At 43.8% G+C, this 22785-nt stretch overlaps 1 protein-coding gene across 1 annotated transcript in view; it reads right to left on the minus strand.

Annotated features, from left to right (window-relative positions):
- The window catches only part of LOC148041451 (ketose-bisphosphate aldolase class-II family protein), a 241123-nt gene that overhangs the window by 43783 nt on the left and 174555 nt on the right, over nt 1-22785 (minus strand). The window contains exons 22-34 of the mRNA XM_087679716.1: nt 16573-16619; nt 16150-16403; nt 15948-16035; nt 15747-15863; nt 15520-15638; nt 15275-15347; nt 15074-15193; nt 14930-14998; nt 14667-14837; nt 14510-14557; nt 14278-14419; nt 5109-5206; nt 3851-3995 (exon numbers count right to left, since the gene is read on the minus strand). Coding sequence (XP_087535842.1) covers nt 3851-3995; nt 5109-5206; nt 14278-14419; nt 14510-14557; nt 14667-14837; nt 14930-14998; nt 15074-15193; nt 15275-15347; nt 15520-15638; nt 15747-15863; nt 15948-16035; nt 16150-16403; nt 16573-16619 — 1491 coding nt within the window. The remainder of the gene's footprint in view (nt 1-3850; nt 3996-5108; nt 5207-14277; nt 14420-14509; nt 14558-14666; nt 14838-14929; nt 14999-15073; nt 15194-15274; nt 15348-15519; nt 15639-15746; nt 15864-15947; nt 16036-16149; nt 16404-16572; nt 16620-22785) is intronic.

Genomic DNA, 22785 nt, shown 5'->3' on the forward strand with positions numbered 1-22785 from the left:
TCATCGAAGGAAACATCTCCTAAGGTGGCCTTCCTTACTAGCATGTGATAATGGATATTTTGTAACATTCAAAACAAATATGCCATGTTACTAACATCTAGTAAAGTGGCCTTCCTTACTAGCATGTGATAGTGGATATTTTGTAACATTCAAAACAAATATGTCATGTTACTAACTTCTAGTAAAGTGGCCTTCCTTACTAACATGCGGATTAATTTTTAATCACATGGTTAACTAAATGTTGCACATGTGAGGTGTAACTGGGCTTAAAGTAAATTTACGAGCATGGGACCCAAGGAAATTATGGGATGTCAAAGGAAAAAGTTGCTATAAGTTATGCCGCACAAGTACTTGGTGGTATTTGGTGCCAATTGTTGGCCTAGGTCATTCATTTGGCCATAAGTGTTAGTTGGTAACACTAGAGAAGTAGCATTTAATGGTACCTAATGCTACTCTTATGGTCAAAGATGGCGTAGAGATACTCCGAGATGGAAGTTGCCTAGCCAATTTAATTATTGGCTAGTTAGATTATTTTGCTGGGTACCAAAATAATTATTAGATTAATTTTCAATATTTAAATTCTGAAAAATTAATATTTATTATGGATAATGCTGGAAAAACCATTTGGAAAGGCTACTACTTGTAAAAAATGACCATGCAAGATTGAAAAACGTTTTTAGAGATTGGAGAGAGGCATTTTAGTGCATTCAACATGCAAGAGAAAGGGAGGAGATATTGCTGGTCTGATTTGCAGCCATTGGAGAATCTTTTGAGGCAGCTAGGGACAGGAGAAGACCAATCAACAATGGGTAATAGCATCTACATGGTATTGAGATAGGGTAGCAATAGTAAATGACTGATTTTTTTCAGTTCTTCATGAAGGTTTGAATTTTCTCTCTCCTCACCATTCTCTCTCATCTCCCAGCCTTTCTATAGCCTTGGTTCCGAAGATTACAGCATTGAGATCACCAGAGGCTGAGAAATTTCAGATTTCTTTGCTGTAAACCTTAATCTGCAGTAGAAATTAGGCAACAGTCTTAGGAAGCATGCCAGAAATATGAAGCTCCAAGACTTAGATTCAACTGGGCTAAAGCTATTTTCAATCAAATTCAAGTGGAGGGACTAGCAAGTCAATGAATTTGGGGCATTTTCCATCTCCATCAAAGCGGCCAAGGGCCAATTGACTGTCCGAACTAAGGGTAATTAGATTAAAGACTTGCTAGTTATTTTGGATAGTAAGGGGATTTGGAATACCGAAAGAGATTGGGAGAATCCCATTGTACATCAACTTCTTCAATTAAGTTAAAGAAATACCGAAAAGGGCGCTAATTTTGGAGCCAACAGGGTCTCCATTGTCTAAGATTGTAAGTTAATTTACATTTCCCAGTTTTGTAATAAATATTGCTACTATAACTAAGTTATAATCAGGGAATTACCACCCATCCAAAGAAGGAAGGCTGGTTACATGGTTCCATTGCCGGGATACCACTCAATCCCTTGATTTGGTGGACCTGAGGCACCTCATTGCAAGCCAAAGCTTTGTGTTAGTGTGCTGATTTTCTCTATCAACTGAGAAATTACAACAATATATCTTTATATTGTGAGATGAACTCAAGCAATGATGATGTCTCTGAGTATAAGCATTCACATGGGAATGAAGGAAATGCAATGCTTGACCTTGGACAAGGTTCAAACCATGGACAACAAGCTGAAAATGTTGTTGTTGGGCAAGATGTAGGGCCTTCAAGGCATAAGGAGACTGATGACTAGAAAAGTGAAGAGGATTTGATTACCAATTCAAGAATTGAATGAGAACAACAACAAATCTCTTAGCTTAATTGGCAAAGAATCCTCAATTTACCCGATTTTTGAATGCTCCGAAGAAGAACAGCAAAGGTAAGAAAAAGAAAACGTCTTCTACACCTTCGGGACAACAAGATGCACCAAAAGATAATACCAAATCCTTCATTTGAAGCTCCCAAAGATGCCGATGAAACAAAACAGTTGGTATCTATGGGGCAAGAAATACAAATGCAGGGCCATCAGAGAAGCACCAATCCAATGGATTTTGGACAGCTAGGCATCCATGCTATGATGGGGTAGCTAGGATATTTTGGTGAAAGCACAAATTTTCATGCTATGGTTGGACAAGGACCACATATGGGAACGTATGACACAAATCCCCATGGTATACAACAATCAGTGTGGTATGGAAGACACAATGTATTCGGGTATGGCTGAAAATATGCAAAACCCTATGAATAGCAGCATTAGCTTAATTCCTGGGGCACAAAGTAGCATGTTTGGTATTGCATCTGAATGCTTGTTATGCAAATGCTCAGTTTGACATTGGTTTTAATGTAAATTCAACAAATGCACCCTTTTTGCAACAGTCAATATATGACAACTTGACACCCAAAGAGGCAACAAAAGACTATGATGAGGATGGAAAAGCAGTGAAGTTTGAGACCTTTAGTGGTGCACAAGATATTGATTTTCTTTAGGTCTTTGTATCTATAAGTTGTTGAGATAGGCCAACAACAGTAAATGACGGATTTTCTTCAGTTCTTAAAGAAAAAAGTCTCAATTTTCTCTCTCCTCAGCATTCTCTCTCATCTCCCAGTCCGAAGATTACAGCATTGAGATCACCAGAGGCTGAGAAATTTTAGATTTCTTTGTTGTAAACCCTAATCTGCAGCAACAGAAATTAGAGTTTAGCAACAACCTTGGAAGCTCCAATACTTGGATTCAACAAGGCTAAAGCTGTTTTCAATCAAATTCAAGGGGAGGGACCAACAAATCAATGAATTTGGGGCAATTTACATGTCCATCAAAGTGGCTGAAGGCCAATTGATTGCCCGAATCAAGGGGCAAATCAGATTGAAGACTTGTTGGTCATTTTGGACAACAAGGGAAGTTGGAAAACTGAAAGGGATAGGGAGACTCCCATTGTACATCAACTTGTTCTTCAATTAAGTTAAAGAAATGCCGAAAGGGGTGCCAGTTTTGGGGCCAAGAGGGTGTCCATTGTTCAAGATTGCAAGTTAGTTTGCATTTCTCAAATTTGTAATAAATGTTGTTGCTGTAACTAAGTTGTAATTAGGGAAGCTTTGAAGATAGAGTGCTATTGTGGTAGCACAAAATCCTGTGTTTCTTGCTCACACGAAATAGATTAAGGTTCACAATCATTATGTCAGAGAAAGATGCTATGAAGGAGAGATCAGCATGATAAATGTTCCTACACAAGAAAATGTTGAAAACATTTTCACCAAAGCATTATCACGAGAGAAGTTCGAGGCTTTTCGAAAGTCCTTTAGCTTACTACCCTTTGGTGATTGATCTTCCTTGTACTTCATCACATTGGCACTACAAGGGGATGTTAGAATTTGCCAATTCTGGGTAGTGTCTAATGTAATTTGTGTGGTGTGGACACTTATTAAAGTGTCATTGTAGGGTGTGTACACTTAGTGTCTTAGAACATTAAAGTAATGATACTAGGTTCTAGAGTAAATAAATTTAACTCTAGTTAGTTGGTAGAAGTATGGTTAGGTCACACCTCAGACCTAAAAACGTAGTACTTTCACCTATTATGCAGTCCAGTTCAGCAAGTACACTCTCTGTTTTTGCTCTCACACTGTCTACTGTCTACTGCTCACTCTCTCATTTCTCTTCCCTGCATAGTGGTCCTGTTTTCCTTACTTTAAGAAATGATACAACAAATTGATTGAGGAGATGGCTTCAAACATTTAATATGTACTAGCAAAGTAGCTAAGCATGAAAAATTTAGATTTGGTTTCCAAATTTTGGTTCCAACAAAAAAGTTGGACTTCCTACAAGATAATACAGCAACCTGGAAAAACAATGTAAGGTAGTCCTGGATGTTTGCTTCCTTCAGCAAGCTTCCAAATAGGAACTCCAGGCAGTGCTTGCCCAACTACTACAGCTCTACCTGCCTCCATTGCTTTTGTTGCAAGGTCAGATGAAGTTATTCCACCCTGTAAAATAGAATAGAGTATATGGTTCATGCAAACATGCTGGAAATATAAAGTGAATTTCAAACTGCATAAACTTCATTGATAAGTTTGAAAAAGAAATAGACTCAGCTTTGCCCATGTGGAAATTAAAGAGATTCAAGAAACATCTATCCTGAGAAGCTTCAAAAACAGATCACAAGGCTCCTAATGACCTAAACAACAGATCTTGCAAAAAGCCATTGGTGGTTGTCTTCATCCTTCGAACCGAACATTCCACACCGTATTCAAACAGGTCCCCTAAAGGACAGGTATATTAAGGACAATCTGTTTTGGGTGGAGCTATGCCAAATGGCAGCTCAGACCGAGCAAAGTTTGCTTGTGAGGTCATGATCGATTGTCTTCTGCACGAGGGATTAGTATTGTAGATCCATTGTCATCCTCATGAAGGATTAATATTGTAGATCCATTGTCATCCTCATGAAGGATTAATATTGTAGATCCAAATGCTACTATATATTCATGCATCCTTTGGAGACACTGTAGCACAGTAAATGGGATGGCCTGTATGTTGCAGATCTTTGGATTGACTTCTTTTAAGCTTTGTTCCTAGGTACTAATTGTATATTCACAATGGTTTGGCTGACAGACCTTGGACTGGTGCTTGGATGTGATAATGTGCCTGCAACCTGCTCATAGAGGGTATCATCTTCTAGGATTGACAGGGTTGGAACACTGTTTCATAGCACACTAAGGAGTGCCCTAGATCTTCCCTTGCCATATGGACACCTGGAAAGTACTGTGTGCTGCTTTTCCATCTGTTTTTCACTCCATCTGCTCTATAGCCCTGATTTATTGTACATGATGATTATCATCCATTGGAATAGAGATATGGCAAACACATGCCTGATAGACAGTAAATGCATGTATAATGCTATCTAAAGACAAAAAGCATAATGCACACACATGAGGAAGAGGCATTCACAAATAAAACAGTTGAGTTGCTGAAAGATATTACACAGCATTTTGAGTCCACATACTGATATTCTAGTAGAAACAATTTCGTGGGCAAGCTTATTTATGAAGAACCATAGCCGTTACCTAATTTAGCTAAACCTGATAATACTTGAGTCTCACCTTTGCCAACAGATAACGAGGCCGAACTTTGACTCTCTTGGTGATCTCAACCAATGCTGTGCTCACCTTACTGTTTATTTCCAGATTTTCTGTGTCATCTGAGGCATAGCAGGCACCAAAAGAAAATGCTGCTTGTGTCAAGTCCTTTTCATTTGGCCGGAAAAATCCATATACAATTGCAAATTACAGAACAAGGTTGCAAAACATAAATCCCATCAGGCCTATATTCAGAATATTACCAGACAATTACAGGCAATTCATGTATCTTACCTATGTTCAAGTATTTTATTAGTCCTCTTTGTTGTGGGGATATTCTGATTTATAATTCCAGAAAATCTGGCTGATCATTTACTACTTACATTGGTGACAAAGATTAATTTTACGCTTAAGGTGAGCTCAGCTGAAGGATCAGCTTTGGTGTTGTCATCCTAACTACCCCCACTGAACATCTGTGTCGTAAAAAAGGAAGACTGATTCAAGCAGAAAACTTACGTTGTTTCATTTTTTTGGGTTCTTTTGAGTAGAAAGATCATAGTAAGGGTCTCAAAATTGCTGTCCTATACAAGACTTATACTGCATTTTACCTTGGTCTCTCTAGACTGAGATGGTTGTTAATAGAATTTCTATCTTGTTGCAAATGGAAAGTGAAAAAAAAAAAATCCCTCCTATACTTTTGAACAAAACATTCATAGTGTTCAGGACCCCCCCGAGGGTTAAGGAGGACATGTGTGGCCACAATTGTGACAGTCAGAAGGGAACATGGATTGCAATCCAGTCAAAAAATCATCATCAAGGCTAGTTCTGCACATATTATCAGGATGCATTCTGCACCTCCCAATAGTGACGGAGGCTGTAGGGCAATAAGGGTGTCAAAGTTATTGTAGAGATAGTGATGGAGTGGAGGATACGTACATGCACCTCTCAGACCTTGATAGCTCTCTCTTCTAGAGGAAACATCTACCTTGATGTGCTAGCAAGAAGCAGAGAGACAGTATTTGCCTTTACTATGGAGGAGAACGGTTGGTATATGACAGAAGACTTGGGCCATACAGAGTCCACAGGCTGCACCCACAGCAAAGGATCTGGTTAATGGCTCATTGCAACATGAGGTGATGCATCGACCCAGACCCTGTTGCTCACGCAATGGAAGGATGAACACACTGGACATATAGTGGGACCCAAGAGGAAGAGTTTGGAGAGACTCGTTCCTCAATAGACCTTGCAGCCTGTTCTTCGTGATGCAGGCAGGCAGCCCCAGATGGCGATACACCCCCCCTCCATGGCTTCTTGCCCCCATTCCCCCCCAGACAGCCTTGACAGGCTTGTATATATGATGTATATGTGACTTGCATCAGCTCCAGCTTGGTCTGTTGAGCACGAGTACTCCGTTGTAATCAGTTTTTTTTAGTAATATAATCGGTCACATTTTACAGGAAAAAAAAAAATAGGCCTTGCAGCACAACCTTCTTGACTACACCACTACATTGGAGAGAAGGATGCAGATGAGTAAGATCAGTGTGGAGCCATCTGCTATGTAGCATTGGTGCAGCCTAGGCATCTCTATAGCTTCTTGACCAAATTATGGAGGAGATTGGGATGGCTTCAAACCCAAGAAATTTCAACTCTTCTTGTGGAAAGTAGCACATACGGCAGGTTTCCTACAGCATTTGCAAGATGTTGAGAGCTAGAGAAGACTCCGGCCTAGAGGTATGGAGGATTCACAGAAAGAAGCCCAAGATATGGATGCCATGAGCATAGTTGCACTCGTACGTAGTACGAACTGGTTTGTACTATACGGTTCGCACCGTACCATACCGTATGAATTCATACCAAAAAACAAGCACCTTTTTTTTTTTGGGGTGGGGGAGGGGGGGGGGGGGGGGGCATGGTTGTTGTTGAAAGGTGAGAAGGATCGAAGCTTGCACGCGAGCTATGGCGGGAGAGCAAGAGCAAGAAAGAGAGAGACAAGAAATGGGAACTCCAACAGTCACAATGTGTGACCGGGCCTTCCTTTATTGAAACTGTCACTAAAAGAATAAAGAATAAAGTGACGTGACGGGCGCAGTGGCGGGTACTGTCAGTGTAGTAATACACGGGGCGGCACGGCGGAGGCGCCTTTACCCCCAACAACCTCCCACTTAAAGGCGAATCTGCCCTAGTGAGAGAGAAAAGAAAAAGAAAAGACAGTACAAATGTACATAGGTACAAGGGATGAGGAAAGGTGACATCTCATCCAACGCCCATCAACCTCCTGAGGAAGGCAAAGCGCTCAGTAGTGAGGCTCTTCGTGAGCAGATCTGCAGGATTCTCGTCAGTGGAGATCTTGACAAGGTCAACAGACTTGTCCTCCACGACACCACGTATGAAGTGATACCTCACCTCAATGTGTTTTGTCTTCGCATGGAAGACCGGATTCTTAGCCAACTGAATGGCACTCATAGAATCCGAATGCAGTGTAGGTGTAGCATCAATCCCAAGGTCAGCAACTAGACGGCCTAACCATATGGCCTCCTTGCAAGCCTCAGTGGCTGCAACATACTCGGCCTCAGTGGTAGACAAAGCCGTACACTTCTGAACCCTGGACATCCAAGAGATAGCCCCTCCAGCATAGGTGAATACATAGCCAGAAGTGGACTTCCTACTATCTGCATGTCCTGCATAATCGGAGTCAGTGTACCCCACGACCCCTGTATCCTGGCTGCCATAGCAAATACACATATCTGCTGTGCCCTTCAGGTACCTCATGATACCCTTCACGGCATCCCAATGTCTGCTGCCAGGTGTAGCCATATAGCGTGCCACAACACCAACTGCATGTGCAATATCTGGACGAGTGGCTATCATGGCATACATCAAACTGCCCACGGCTGATGCATAAGGGATCTTGGCCATCTCGGCCCTCTGCTCATCTGTCTGCGGACAATCGGCCTGTGATACCTTCACATAAGAAGGTAATGGACAGCCTATAGGGTTTACGTCCTGCATGCGGAAGCGCTCAAGGACTTTATGAATGTACTCCCGCTGTGAGAGATACAAAAGTCCCTGATGCCTATCACGCTTAATGCGCATCCCAAGTATATGTGAGGCCTGTCCCAAATCCTTCATCTCAAAGCTCTTCTTTAGCTGAGATTTAAGAGCATCTAGCTCATCATGAGCTTTCCCTACTATCAGCATATCATCAACATAGAGTACCAAGATAAGCAAACTGCCATCACGGGCTTTCTTCGTGTAAAGACACGGATCCATAGCACTCCTGCTGTAGCCCTGTGACTGCATAAAGGCATCAAACTTATGATACCATTCCCTAGGTGCCTGCTTCAAGCCATACAAGCTCTTCTTCAACTTGCACACTAGGTGCTCCCTGCCAGGTTCTGCAAAGCCCTTAGGCTGATCCATATAGATCTCATCATGCAAGTCCCCATGTAGAAAAGCCGTCTTAACATCCATCTGATATAGATCTAAGTCAAGCTGTGTAACCAAAGCCAAGACTAAGCGCAGGGTGGTCATCTTAACCACAGGAGAGAAGACCTCATCAAAGTCCACACCATGTTCCTGCTTAAAACCCTTTGCTACCAATCTAGCCTTATATGCCGGCTTGGGGTGTCCAGGGGTACTTTTCAGCTTGTACACCCACTTGCATGGCAAAGCCTTCTTGCCCTTAGGCAAGGCAACCAAATCCCAAGTCTCATTCTTATGCAGGGAGTCTATCTCAGACTGCATAGCCCTCTCCCAGGAGTGACTGTCACCCCTGCGCATAGCCTCATCATAAGTGAAAGGCTCTCCTGCATCTGTAACCAAAACATAATGCATAGAGGGCTGAAATCTGTCAGGTGGACGTCTATCTCTAGCAGACCGTCTCACCGTAGGCTCTGCTGCCTGTCTAACTACCTGTCCAACATCCTGGCCCTGTGGAGGAACTGCTGCACGCTGTACTACTGGCTGTGCTGGAGCTTTAGGCTCCTCCTGAAAGATCACTCTGCGGATCTCAACCACCTTCTCAGGCTGCCTGTGCATCTTGTCTTCATGGAAGACGACATCATGGCTGCGTACTATTTTCCGCGCCTGCGGATCCCATAGGCGATAGCCCATCTCTCCTGACTCACCATAGCCAAGGAATATGCATTTAATGCTCTTTGGATCCAATTTACTCCTCTTGTCCTTGGGCACATGGCAGAATGCCTCACATCCAAAGACACGGAGATGCGCATAAGAGGGTGGCTTACCAGCCCAAACTTCCTCTGCAACCTGGAAATCCAATCCACTGGAAGGCGATCGGTTTATGACATGCACTGACGTACTAACTGCCTCAGCCCAAAAACTCGGGGGTAGGCCTGCATGGCTAAGCATAGAGCGCACACGCTCCTGAATAGTCCTGTTCATGCGCTTAGCCAAACCATTCTGGGGTGGGTTGTAAGGGGCGGTCAACTGACGCTTAATACCCCTATCATCACAAAACTGCTCAAAAGCATGCGAGACATATTCTCCCCCATTATCTGTCCTAAGGCATTTCAGCCTATACCCAGTCTGGTTCTCAACAAGAGCAAGCCATCTCTGAAAAACTGCCAAGACATCGGACTTCTGCTTTATGGGATAAGCCCACACTTTCCTAGAAAAATCATCAATGAAGGTAACGAAGTACTTCGCGCCACCCATAGACATGCAAGGCATAGGCCCACAAACATCGGAATGCACCAATGCCAAGAGCTCACTCATGCGTGGCCTACCCGATTTCTTATGCGTAGACCTATTTTGCTTACCATAAAGACAATGATCACACGAGTCAAAACATGCATAATCCAAAGGCGGAAGATACTGCAAACCAGATAACATTTTCATTCCTTTCAAAGACATATGCCCCAAACGGGCATGCCAAAGTGATACATGTGGGATAGAGCCCACTGCCAAAACATGGTCTACAGAAGACCCAGATACAACAAGAGGATAGAGGCTGCCAGCCTTGGCGCCTCTAGCAAGCACAAGTCTGCCTTTGGTAATCTTCCAGGCAGAATCCCCAAAACAGACATGAAATCCTGCATCATCCAACTGTCCTACAGACATAAGACTACGCGTAAGCGCAGGTACATGACGTACATCCCTGAGCAAAAATGAACTGCCAGTGGAAAACTGCAACTGAATATCTCCACAGCCCACAATATCAAGAGACCTGTCATCTCCAAGTCTGACTGATCCAGATACAGTACGGTAAGAGTGAAACCACTCACGGTAAGGCGTCACATGGAAGGACGCACCTGAATCCAATAACCAGCACTGTGCATACATACTAGGTGTCTCAGTCAAGTGTGAAGCATCAAAAGAACTAGCTGCAAGTATAAACTCATCACCACCATCGGACTCTTCAGTCTGCGTGACATTAATTTCCTCAATCTTGACGTTGGACTTCGCAGGTACTATGCTGCGATCAGAGGACTTCTCCTGCACTTTATCTTTCCCCTTATCCTTGCGCTTCTCATTGCGCAACTCATGACACTGTGGTCTAATATGGCCCTTTCTCCCACAATGATGACAAGTGACATTTGCATTGCGTCCACGCGACTTACTACGCGACTTGCCACCACGAGATTTAGACCGACCCTTCTGCGAGTCACGGCCTCGGCCATTACCACGGTCATACCTGTCATTCCTGCCTCTAACTGTCAAAGCATGACTACCACGAGAGGCATCCAAGTTTTTGCGATTCACCTCTTCCTGAAGAAGAGCACTCTCAACATCTGCCAATTTTAGAGTAGCACTAGAGGCACAAAGGGCAGTGCGGAATACATCCCATGACTCATTCAGAGTTCCAAGCAAGAAAAGAGGAGTTACTTCCTCTCCAAAGGTGATATCCTGCGAAGTCAGGTTGTTCAGTATAGCATGGAACTGGCTCAAGTGAGCAGACATAGTCGCATTATCCTTCATGCGCAGATCCATAAGCTGCTTCAACCAGTACATCTGACTCGCCGGACTTTTCTTATCATAAAGATTCTTGATCTTATTCCATAGATCCCATGCACTCTGTGCTTCCTCAAATACATTATAATGTACCTGTTCAGTGAGAGACAATACAATCGTGGACTTGCATAGCTCATCAAGTTCAAGCCAGTCGTCAATGTCCATAGTTTCAGGCTGCTCCCCACTCAACCGAAGTGGCTTAATCTGAGATTTCTGCACCAAAACCTGCCATATTTGACTCTTCCAGTAAGAGTAGTTGGTACCATCCAACTTTGTAATGTTAAAGATGGCACTATCATGCGAAGATGACGCCATTATGCAGGCTAGAAATGCCCAAACAGCCCAAAACTGCTTGCTGTTTTACTGCAGAAACTGCCCAAAAATGACCAAAACGGGGTCCAAAGGGTGAGCAAAGTGTGCCAAAAGTTGCTGCCCACTTAGTACTAGGTGCGGTACACCAAATCAGGATATTTCAGCATGAAAAGTACACCTCAATCCACCAATAACTGCTTGCTGTAATAAATTGCAGGTATGCAGTCTAGAGAGCAAACTGTCCCAAAATAGGATCCAATGTCAAGCAAACAATGCTAGGTCCAAAGCCGGCATGAAACGGACATAAGCAAGGCTAATGACAGTGAAAAGAACATGAGCTCAACACCAAGCATGTCAAAATAACATCTGCCAGTGAAAGGCATACCCCTAGACACTCTAGGCAAAGTGTTCCTGTAACTGCCAAAACCTGACACAAATAGGTATCTGCTCAAAGAGAAAGATCTAAATATGAGACTCAGCTCATAAGCATCCTGTGAACCAAGAGTACATCAATGCATATCCATAAAGATCGGAGTATGATCCCAAAGTCTCAATGTGTATGTAGCTGCTCAAGACATAAACTGCTCCAAATACATGTAAGTGCTCCAATAGCATGCAACTGTCAAAGGTCAAGAAAGCATGTAAAATGCTCCCACTGGCACAAAAGGCGTACAAAGCGAGCTCAGAAGCTCAAACAACCCAAGAGAAAGCACCAGTGATAAGTGACCCTGTCAATGCATCAAGCGCATCCGAGAGAGCATGACATACATGAAGCACCGGTCGTATTAACCATGAAGCAATACATAAGCCCAAATAAGCTCTCGGTCAACTCAATGACATCCAAATAGCAACCAAGATCAGTGATCAAGTAAGCCGGGAATGCTCAAATACATCCAAATCCAAGCTCCAAATGTCGGTATGGCATACACGAACCAAATAGCATATGTCACGAACCAAAGCATGTAATGCAAAAGCCTAACTGTCAAGCAGAGACATGAGGCATAGGCGGTCCACGAGCATGCCGAGTCGGTCCAAATGCCAGTGAAGACGGAGCTAATGCGAAGCTCAAAAGCATCCCATAATCTCATACATATGCTCCAAGTCGTCCCCAAATGTCAGAGATATCATGCCAAAACTCAAAGCATACATCCGGTATCGGTAGGTAAGTGCCAAAGCATGTAAAGTACCTTCAGCCCACTGTTATTCCAGCATGTATTTACTGTTCTAAACAGTAGATTTCAGCCCCAAATTCAAGCCAAAATCATGGTCAAACCAAATGCATACATCCCCAATACATCCGGGTAGGAAGTAGACCGCATACGGGCATAAAACAAGGTAACCGGAGTAGAGTATAAGCATCAAATGCCAATGCCAAGTGTGGCTGCCCTGTTTCCAGCACTGTATAACAGTAAATAATAGTCCCAAATCAGCGAATATTTCAAGCCAAAATCATGGCATAATCATGTGCATACATTCCCAAGGCACTAGGCATCATGTAGACCGCATACGGGCATGAAATAGCACAACCGGAATGGAGTATAAGCAACAAATGCTAATGCCAATGGTGCTGCCCTGTTTTCAGCCTGTTATGACAGTTTATAACAGTCCCAAATCTGAAGAAATCAGCCCCGAAAGATCAAGACCAATGCCCAAAGCTTGAATGACATCAAACATGAAGTCTATAGCCCTCTTGATCAAGGTAGAGAGCAAGAAGCAATGGCCAAGTGTGGAGCTGAAGTAGATGAGTGTTCACAGCCTGGAAAAAATGATGCAATCTACCCTATTGGTGCTGAACTTGCTGCTGCTCCACATGGGCTGAAAAGGGGGTAATGGGGGGCTCAAGAAGGGCCTAAGGTAGGCACATACCAAGCCATGAAGGCCCAATGCAAAGGGGAGGGAAGATATGAGCTATGGAGCTCAAGAAGAGTGGCTGCCCTTTGTTCCTGCCCTGTTTCAATCTGAGAATACACTCAAATGCCTGCAAATGCTGAAGCAATACCTCAAGGGCAAGGCCCTAATGAAGCTCAAGAAGGCCAGGATGGAGCTCGGGAAGCCGGGGAGAGTCGGGAGCTCAAGAGGTCGGCTATGGCTGCCGGGATGGAGACCCAATGCGTGAAGCGAGTCGATGCGAAGGTCGGGAAGCACCGAGTCGAGCTCGAGCAAGAGAATGCCAAGCTCTGATACCAGTTGAAAGGTGAGAAGGATCGAAGCTTGCACGCGAGCTATGGCGGGAGAGCAAGAGCAAGAAAGAGAGAGACAAGAAATGGGAACTCCAACAGTCACAATGTGTGACCGGGCCTTCCTTTATTGAAACTGTCACTAAAAGAATAAAGAATAAAGTGACGTGACGGGCGCAGTGGTGGGTACTGTCAGTGTAGTAATACACGGGGCGGCACGGCGGAGGCGCCTTTACCCCCAACAGTTGTTGTTGGCGGTGGTTTGGGTTGTTGACTGTTGTTGTTGTTGTGGTGGTGGTGATTTTGTAGCCTTGATCGATCAACCAAGAAAGGGGGTGGAAGCTTGATTAGACTCCTGATACATGTTTTGTTATGATTTATCCTAGAGCCAAAGGCCATACATAAGGTATTCAAGCAGTTCCAAACGTTTCTAATTGATGTCCCATCATTTTTCACAATATGTTAGTGTCATCAATAAATAAATTCAGCACCATTTGAGAATCATCAAGTAGCTTAATCCTATTGATTTTACCTTCGTTCACAGCTCATTTTGCACCACCCAACCCAAAGCATTAGTACACATTGCTAATAAAACTAGGCCAGAGGATAGCTTTTGCCAAATTATACTCAATAGGTGATGAAAGTCATGAGAAGCCTTAGCACAATAAGTTTCTGATGCAAAACTTAATGTGGACAGCGACCCATTCAAGAATAAAGAAATCTTCTCAAACCTTTGCCAGTAATGAGGTCACGACTTGTCATAATAACAGTATCCTTCCCAGCAGCAAGTAATGCATTGGCAGCTGTAACAGTTTGGTTGATTTCTGCTTGACGCAAAGCCTCTGAGCCAAATACAAGGGTCCTAACTTCAACCTGCTTTTCATAGTGTTCTAACCGTTATATCCTTGATTATAGAATCTGATATTAAAAATTTTGAGTCAATCAATAGGTAAAACTACATACTGTAAGGCAGTGAACAAGATCGCTGCAACTGAGTTTCAAGGCTTCAACCTGCCAAATTTGGCACTTAATTTTTCTGAAACAAGCTCACATGAATCTGACCCCCAAAATGCCATTCATCTTTTGAGCTTCATGATAATCAGAATTAAAATTTTAGCACCTGTTTTGTAGTCTTGGGAACATAAGAGCCCACAACCACAAGTCCTCCATTTGGGTTCCTGCATACACCAAGTTCTTTGGGGGATAACGGATCCTTGTGCTTAAGACCAATCCTAGCTGACACAAATGTGGCAGCTGTCCGGCACAAAAACTTTTTGCCTTTCATCTCAGCCTGCCCTCCATTAACAGGTATACAGTGTGAATTCACATTTATACAATGCATCAACTAAAAAAGGATAGCTAATAGGGTAGAAAGTCATCTACCTGAATCATCCCAGCTGCAAAAACTACCATATCCCTTTCACTGGCCGCATTCACTATGCAAATAGATCCCTGCAAGTAAAAACAATCACGTCAGAAGTATTCACAAAAAACACATCAGAAAGATGCAGTGACTTATTCACTTACCTTTGGCAGACTACAAAGGTGTTCACATACAACCTTTGGACCACCTTTCCGTAAAGTGTCAATGGAAACTGTTGCCACATTCGCAGATTTCACACGACCCTTTGTTTTCTCCTCAACCCACTGCCATCCAGTAATAGTGAAAAGGGGATGACTCTCAGTAGTTCATCCTGTTGGCCAGCAGAAACATATCAACAGAGGTACCTCTTTCAGGTTTGATGATTGATAACCAAATACAGCATCCTTTGCAAACTCAGTCTTTCCTGCAGGAACTAGTCTACAAACAGAGTGCACAGCAAAAAGCAAACAAGTAGATGATGATTAGCAGACAAGACACAAAATCAGTAAGTGACATTGAAAGCACGAGATTCAAATAACAGAGAAACTTTTTGACTCCCTTTAGAGAAACAAAACTAAAGACATGCAATAAGGGCATAGCCTTTTATTACTTGTCCTCCTCAGCTACATAGTGAACATCATTTATTGTGTAGCGTCCACCCTGAGGAAAAAAGGGACATATAATCCATGCATCTGTCTGGCCAATTACTGTTGTCACAGCATCTGGTTCCTAGTAAAATGAGTGTATCAGTAAGTCCTGGTTTATTAGATAAGGTCAAGAGATCCGAGAATGCTGTTTTGAAGCTGCCAAGGATGAGACACGGAAATAGAAAGAAACCTCAGGAAAATGTCCACGAAGTGTTGAATCCCCTCGAAGAACAATGGTGTACAAACTGTTGGTCAGTGATGCTGCAGCTTTCACATTGCTACTTATCTCTTTGATCAAAGAAAATGCCTTCATAAAATGGTATCAACAAATGAACTTAGCATGAAGCATAGATGCATGCCTCAAAAGGCGAAAAAAACCAACTTGTAATACCTTTTCCCTGCTCAAGGCTCGAGAGTTAGTCAATATAAAAAAGCACTTTGGTCGATTTAAGAACTCTTCCTTAATGACCTCAATACCCCTTTCAGAGAAAAAAAAAAGCTTTTAATAGGCAGCTTGCAGGTGAATAGCTTGTAGTAGGCAGATTGCAGCTGCATTCTCATTAGTAACACAGCATGTGAATGCATAAGCTCACCATTCAGTCAAAACAGTCACGCCATGTACAGTCTGAGTGCCAGTTGGGTCATCATCTAAAACCACAAGAATTTTGGCTAAGCCATTGTCCTCAGATCTCTGTATTTCATGAGTTGGATCTTCAGGCCACTCTGGAATGAGACTGTTGAGTAGCTTAGACCTTGACAGTATGGGCACCTCAGAAACTTGAACCAGGCATGGAGTTGCTTGCATATCTTTGGATGCTACTGTAATTCCTGCTAGTTTCTCGAAAATCTAGAGGTGTACAAAGAGAAATGAGAGAGAACTGAGACTTGAGAACATGATTTGCAGCACAAAGTTGTTTAAAAGAAATTAGCACTCACAAATGCTTAAACAGGTTGATTAGGGAACAACTCCCAAACACCACACGACACTGTTCAGATATGTCAGAACCTGGTTTTACCTTAACAACAGCAGAGTCGTCTTCTCTTGCCCAACCTGAAGCTGCAGCTGTTATAAAGGATCCACAAAAACCTTCTCAGAGCCTGCTTGAAAAATAAAATGTTAAAAACAAAACATCAGCACAATAGCTAACTAGGGCATTCTGTATGGATCAATGCAATGATTTATTAGGTACACCTTTCTCCCTTCTCCCTTCCCCCACTCTTCTTCTAGATATTTGATACCTAGAGCATCTCTCAAGTTGTATAACATTTTACACTTTTGGTCTGTCTCAGAAATAGCTAGTGCAATATTTTACAATCTCAAGAAACGTTGGCCAATAACATTGTCATCCACATGAGATGATGAATTCCCATGCAAATTATCACAACCAACCATTTGAGCTCAATAGAATGACCTCCATGGACACATGAACATAATATAGGACCACTTCTTTTTTTTGCGAGTAAAATGTGGCTGATAGTATTACTCAAAAAACTGATTACAATAGAGTGCTCATGCTCAACAGACTAGCTGGAGCTGATGCAAAGTAACCAATACATCATGTATACAAGCCTCTCAAGGAGGTCTGGGGGGGAAGGGGGCAAGAAACCATGGGGTTTTGGGGGGGGCGGGGGGTTGGTTGTGGTTGTATCGCCAACTGGGGCTGCCTGCCTGCATCACGAATAATAGACCTTGGCCGCCCCAAGTGCGCATGAAGTGACCTCGGAGCTCCTGACGAGCCTTGGACTTGCCCTGCACTTGATCCCACCAGCCGCGGAGGGAGTGAATGATGGAGGTCCAGAGCTCTGCTAAGGTCGCATGTACTGAAAGTCTCTCTCCACTAAAAGCCTCCTGACACCGCGCCTTCCAGATATGCAATCCAATAAGACTCCCTATGATCTCCCATACCTCCGAGCAGTCTGTTGTGGGCTCCAATACCTGGCGGATGGGTAGAGCCTCCAAAACGACCACTACGCACGACCCTGCCTCAATGAATATCGTGTCCTACATCCCAGCCTCATACAGAAGGTGACGTCCCCGGTTGACTACTTGCCAATAGAAAGCTCCCCATGAGTGTTGGGTATTTGACTCACGCCTTACTTACGCCTACGCTCATATGGGAGTGTGGGTGATCAGTAGGACACTGGGGCACTTTTTACTCTCGGTAGGAGAGGTTTTTTCCCCCAAACTTATGGTCTTATTGTCGTATGTACTTATGTGCTTATGTTACACACATTTGGGCACTTAGTGTGTGTCGGGTGTGAACACCCCCCTACAACCCTAAGGTTTAAGGGTTGTACTTTGTACTTTCAGATTACACTCATTCAGCTATTCTCTTGGGTGTCATGCTTCAACTCTGACTCTCACTCTCACACTGTCTACTGAATCTCTGATGTACCTTGATCCTCTATTCTCACATTTGGTATCGGAGCGGTCCTCAGTCAGCAGCCAGCAGCCCCCGCCAGTTTTGCCCCCGAGTCGCCAGCTCTAGACCTGCCTAGTCCTGCCTGCGCCTGTCAGCCCGTCAGCGCTCAGCACCAGACGACTCCTCTGCCCTGCGCGCAGCTCCAACAGTCAGCGCGCAACACTGCCCTGCCCAGACGCCACCTATACCTGCACGCGCCCTGCCCAGGCGCTGTTCCTTTGTGCGTGGCCTTTGCTCGAGTGTCCGCCTGCAATCCGCCCGCCAGACGACTCGACTGTCTGCATCGCCTGTCGTCCACGTCAGCGCCAGCAGCCCGTCGCCTATCGTCCACGTCAGCGTCGTCTGTCAGTCTCGTCAGTCACGTGTGACATCAGTCTTGTCACGTCAGCTGCAGGCGCTGCCAGACGACCTGCCATTGCGCACAGTGCAGTCCTCGTCAGCCCAGGCGCTGCCAGACGACCTGCCATTGCGCAGCCTGTCCTGCGCCGCCAAACTGCCCGCCGACCAGCACACGCCAATCTGCTCCACATCAGGTAAAATTTTCAACAAATTTTTTTAATTTCAACGCAGAACACAGTTCTGGAAGCGGAGGTTGACACGCAGCAAGCACAAAACAAGTGGGGGGATAAATTTCATGCAAATTTCTGGACTGGATAGTCAGAAATTTTGGGGCTTTTGTGTATTTGGAGGACAGTTGCATTTGAACTGCTGATACAGTCACAGAAAGACTGTTTTTGACAGAAATTTTGGCAAAAATTTTGGGGATTTTGAGATAACAGTGATGCAGTGCACTGTTTGCACCTTGGGAAGCATGCATTAAAAGACAGTTTTTGACAGAGTACGCCCTTGCACATTAATTGCAGAAACGTATTTGCTGCAATTTCTGGAAATTTGCAGATTTCCAGTTAATATTGCTTTGACATTGCTCATTTTGTCTTTTGGAAATTTGTCATCATGGCAAATCAAGGAGGTGATGTTTTTACGTATGTATCCAAGGAGGACAGACTGGACGGAAACAACTATTCCCTTTGGTCATTCATGATGAAGAATGTATTAGTGGCCAAGAATTTATGGGATTATGTCAGTGGAGAGGAAACTCGACCGGGAGTTGTAGCTCCCGTTACTCCTCCCCAAGGCGCACCTGGACAACGGGGACCTCAGCCCGCTCCACCTCAGCAACTTCCACCCAGAACTGCAGCTCAAAAAGCTTGGGATACCCGTGATGCATAGGCCTTGTCGCTGATTGCTCTGGCAGTTCAGCGGTCCATCATACCTCATATCCGTTCGGCATCTTCTTCACGAGATGCATGGTTGACTTTGGAGCATATGTTTGCAGGAAAGAATGAGACTCGGATCTCTTTCTTGAAGAAAGAGTTGGAAACTCTGAAGATGCATGAAGGTGATTCTATGCAGGATCACTTAAACAAGATTCAGGACTTGAGGGAGCAGCTCATGAATGTAGATGAGTATTTTTCGGATGCACAGTTGATATCCACCACTTTGAATTCCTTACCTCCTTCGTACTTGTCTTTTCATACTGCATTGAACCTCACCATGAGGATTGCTGAGCGCCCACTCACTTTTATTCAACTGGTTAGCTTGCTTCTAGAGGAGGAGCAAACACGGAAAAATAGTGGTGTGGATGCTATAGTCTCTGAGCAGGCTTTTATGGCAAGACAGAAAGGCAAGAACAGCAAGGTGAAAAATGCTCCACAGAGTTCTGGCACTTCGGGCACATCGTAGAATCAGTCACAAGGGGGGACACAAGCAAAGAAAGGAAAATGTCATTATTGTAGAAGCCCGGCCACTATATCACTGAGTGCACTTAGCTCTACAGAGAATGCTGACACTTGGTTCTTTGACAGTGGTGCTTCTAGACATATCACATCTCGCAGAGATTTGTTTGCTTCAGTTAGTGCACCTCCCGTTGGGAAATTGGTACAGTGTGCCAATAATGCATCATACCCTGTTCGTGGTATTGGGGAGATTCAGCTCATAGCCATTGATGGCTCTATTCTCCGCCTGCAGGATGCTTTGTTTGTGCCTGGAATAAAGAAGAATTTGCTTTCTATTTCTTCTTTGGAACGTTGTGGTATGCAAGTCACCTTTGATGATGACCGTTGCATGGTTCGAGAAAAAGAATGCATGACTTTGGTCTTGACAGGATCTTTGTATCTTGGTTTATATGAGTTGGATGCTCTTTCAGTAGTTCAGTCAGCATACTTGACATCCACTCTTACTCCTGCTATGATACAGGCGGAGTTATGGCATGCTCGTTTAGGGCATGTAAACTTTAACAACTTGATGCTTTTACAGCGTACTCAGATGCTGGATGGCTTACCTCTCTTGGAGAGACCTCCTGAGCACTTATGCGAGGGATGCATTTTGGGGAAAATGCATCGGTTCCCATTTCCTCGTGATGTTGCTTTCAGAGCAACAACCAGATTGCAGTTGGTGCATTCAGATGTTTGTGGGTCTATGCAGACCATGTCATTGGGTGGTTGTTATTATTTTGTGACATTCATTGATGACTTCACACGTTTTTGCTGGGTCTATTGTTTGAAAAAGAAGTCAAAAGTGTATGATGCATTTTTGGCTTTCAGTGCACTTGTTAAAAACCAATCTGGATGCCACATTAAGACTCTCCGTTCGGACCGAGGGGGGGAATACATGTCCTCTATGCTGAATTCTTTTTTGCAGCAGGAGGGCATAGTACATCAGTATACTACAGCTTATACTCCACAGCAGAATGGGGTAGCAGAGAGGAAAAATCGGTCACTCATGGAGATGGCCAGATGTATACTGAAGGCAAAGAGTTTGCCTCATAGTTTTTGGATGGAAGCAGTCATGTGTGCTTGCCATATTTTGAACAGATGCCCTACCAAAGCCTTGAAGACCATCACACCATTTGAGGCTTGGAACAGCCGTAAACCTTCAGTTGGTCACTTTCGTACCTTTGGGTGTCTTGTTTCGACAACAAGGCTCCTAAGTGCATTTTTATGGGATATAGCAATGAGAGCAAAGGCTACAAACTCTATGATCCCGTTACGAAGAAGGTTTTTGTCAGCAGGGATGTCGTTTTTCATGAAAAATCAGAATTATCCTTGGTTGGTTTTGACACATATCAGGCTGCCCGTGATGTTTTTGAAGGGCTGCTGCCCATTACTTTTGGTGATTCAGCTGGAGGTTCACAAAATGAACGTAATGTTCAGCCAACTGCTCCTATGGAAAGTGCAGAAATTCAGCCATTGGCTGATCGGAATACTCAGCATAATGCTGAAACAAAAATTCAGCAAGAGCTTGCAATCAGCCAAGATGCTAGACAGCTACCTAGATGGTATTTGCAGACTATGCAAGATAGTCCTTTGGATGCGCTCATGGCTGGTCGTACTAGACGGCAAACTCGTTTGCATGATTCAGCACATACCATGGAGTTTATTATGGCAGCAAGTACTTTTGATAATGAAGAGCCTGAATATTATGAGGATGCACAACACAATGTGCATTGGATGGCAACCATGCAAGCTGAATTAGATTCTATTACTAAGAATCAAGCTTGGGATTTGGTGTCCTTGCCATTTGGGAAGAAAGCCATTGGAACGAAATGGGTCTACAAATTGAAAAGAAAAGCAAATGGGTCTACACATGCTGATCAGATTTCAGCATTCAAACAAAATTTGCAACAAACTTTTGACATGTCTGACTTGGGAGTTTTGCATTACTACTCGGGCATCCAGTTCATACATAATGCTCGAGGTATTGGGTTATCACAGTCAAGGTATATTGGGCAGCTTCTTGAGAAATTTGGCTTACAGGATTGCAAGCCAGTTAGTACTCCCATGGAACCTGGACTGAAACTGTCATTACATGATGACAGTGATTTGTTTGATATACATACATATGCTCCTGCAGTTGGATGTCTTATCTATCTATGCAATACTAGGCCGAACATATAGTTTGCAGTTTCAGCTTTGAGCAAGTATATGCATCAGCCACGTATGTCACATTGGCAAGCTGTCAAGCGTGTTTTTCGCTACTTGCAGGGTACTCGTTCTCTTGGGTTGCTTTATGCCAAGGGGGGACCACTGCATTTACATGCTTACAGTGTTTCTGATTGGGCTGGTGATTATGATACACGTCACTCTACTAGTGGCAATTGTTTCTTTCTTGGCACTTCTTGCATTTCTTGGCTTAGCAAGAAACAATCCACTGTTACCACATCGTCATGTGAAGTTGAATACAAGGCAGCTTTCACTACCACAGTTGAATGCGTATGGCTTAGACGCTTGCTAGCTAATTTGGATGTATCTGTTACTGAGCCTACTCCATTGTTCACTGACAGTCAGAGTGCCATTGCAGTGGCACGGAACCCAGTGTTTCATGCTCGCATGAAACACATTGAGATTCACTATCACTTTGTCAGAGAGGCTACATGCAGGTGATATCAGCCTTGTCTATTGTCCTACCACTAGTAATGTGGCAGATATGTTCACCAAAGCTCTTCCTCGTGACAAATTTGAACACATCGTCATGTGAAGCTGAATACAAGGCAGCTTTCACTACCACAGTTGAATGCGTACGGCTTAGACGCTTGCTAGCTGATTTGGATGTATCTGTTACTGAGCCTACTCCATTGTTCACTGACAGTCAGACTGCCATTGCAGTGACACGGAACCCAGTGTTTCATGCTCGCACGAAACACATTGAGATTCACTATCACTTTGTCAGAGAGAGGCTACATGCAGGTGATATCAGCCTTGTCTATTGTCCTACCACCAGTAATGTGGCAGACATCTTCACCAAAGC

The sequence above is a fragment of the Lygodium microphyllum genome, chromosome 1 (genome assembly GCF_053477565.2).
Source record: "Lygodium microphyllum isolate KBCC chromosome 1, Lygodium_microphyllum_v1.1.10, whole genome shotgun sequence".
NCBI classification, from domain to species: Eukaryota; Viridiplantae; Streptophyta; class Polypodiopsida; order Schizaeales; family Lygodiaceae; genus Lygodium; species Lygodium microphyllum.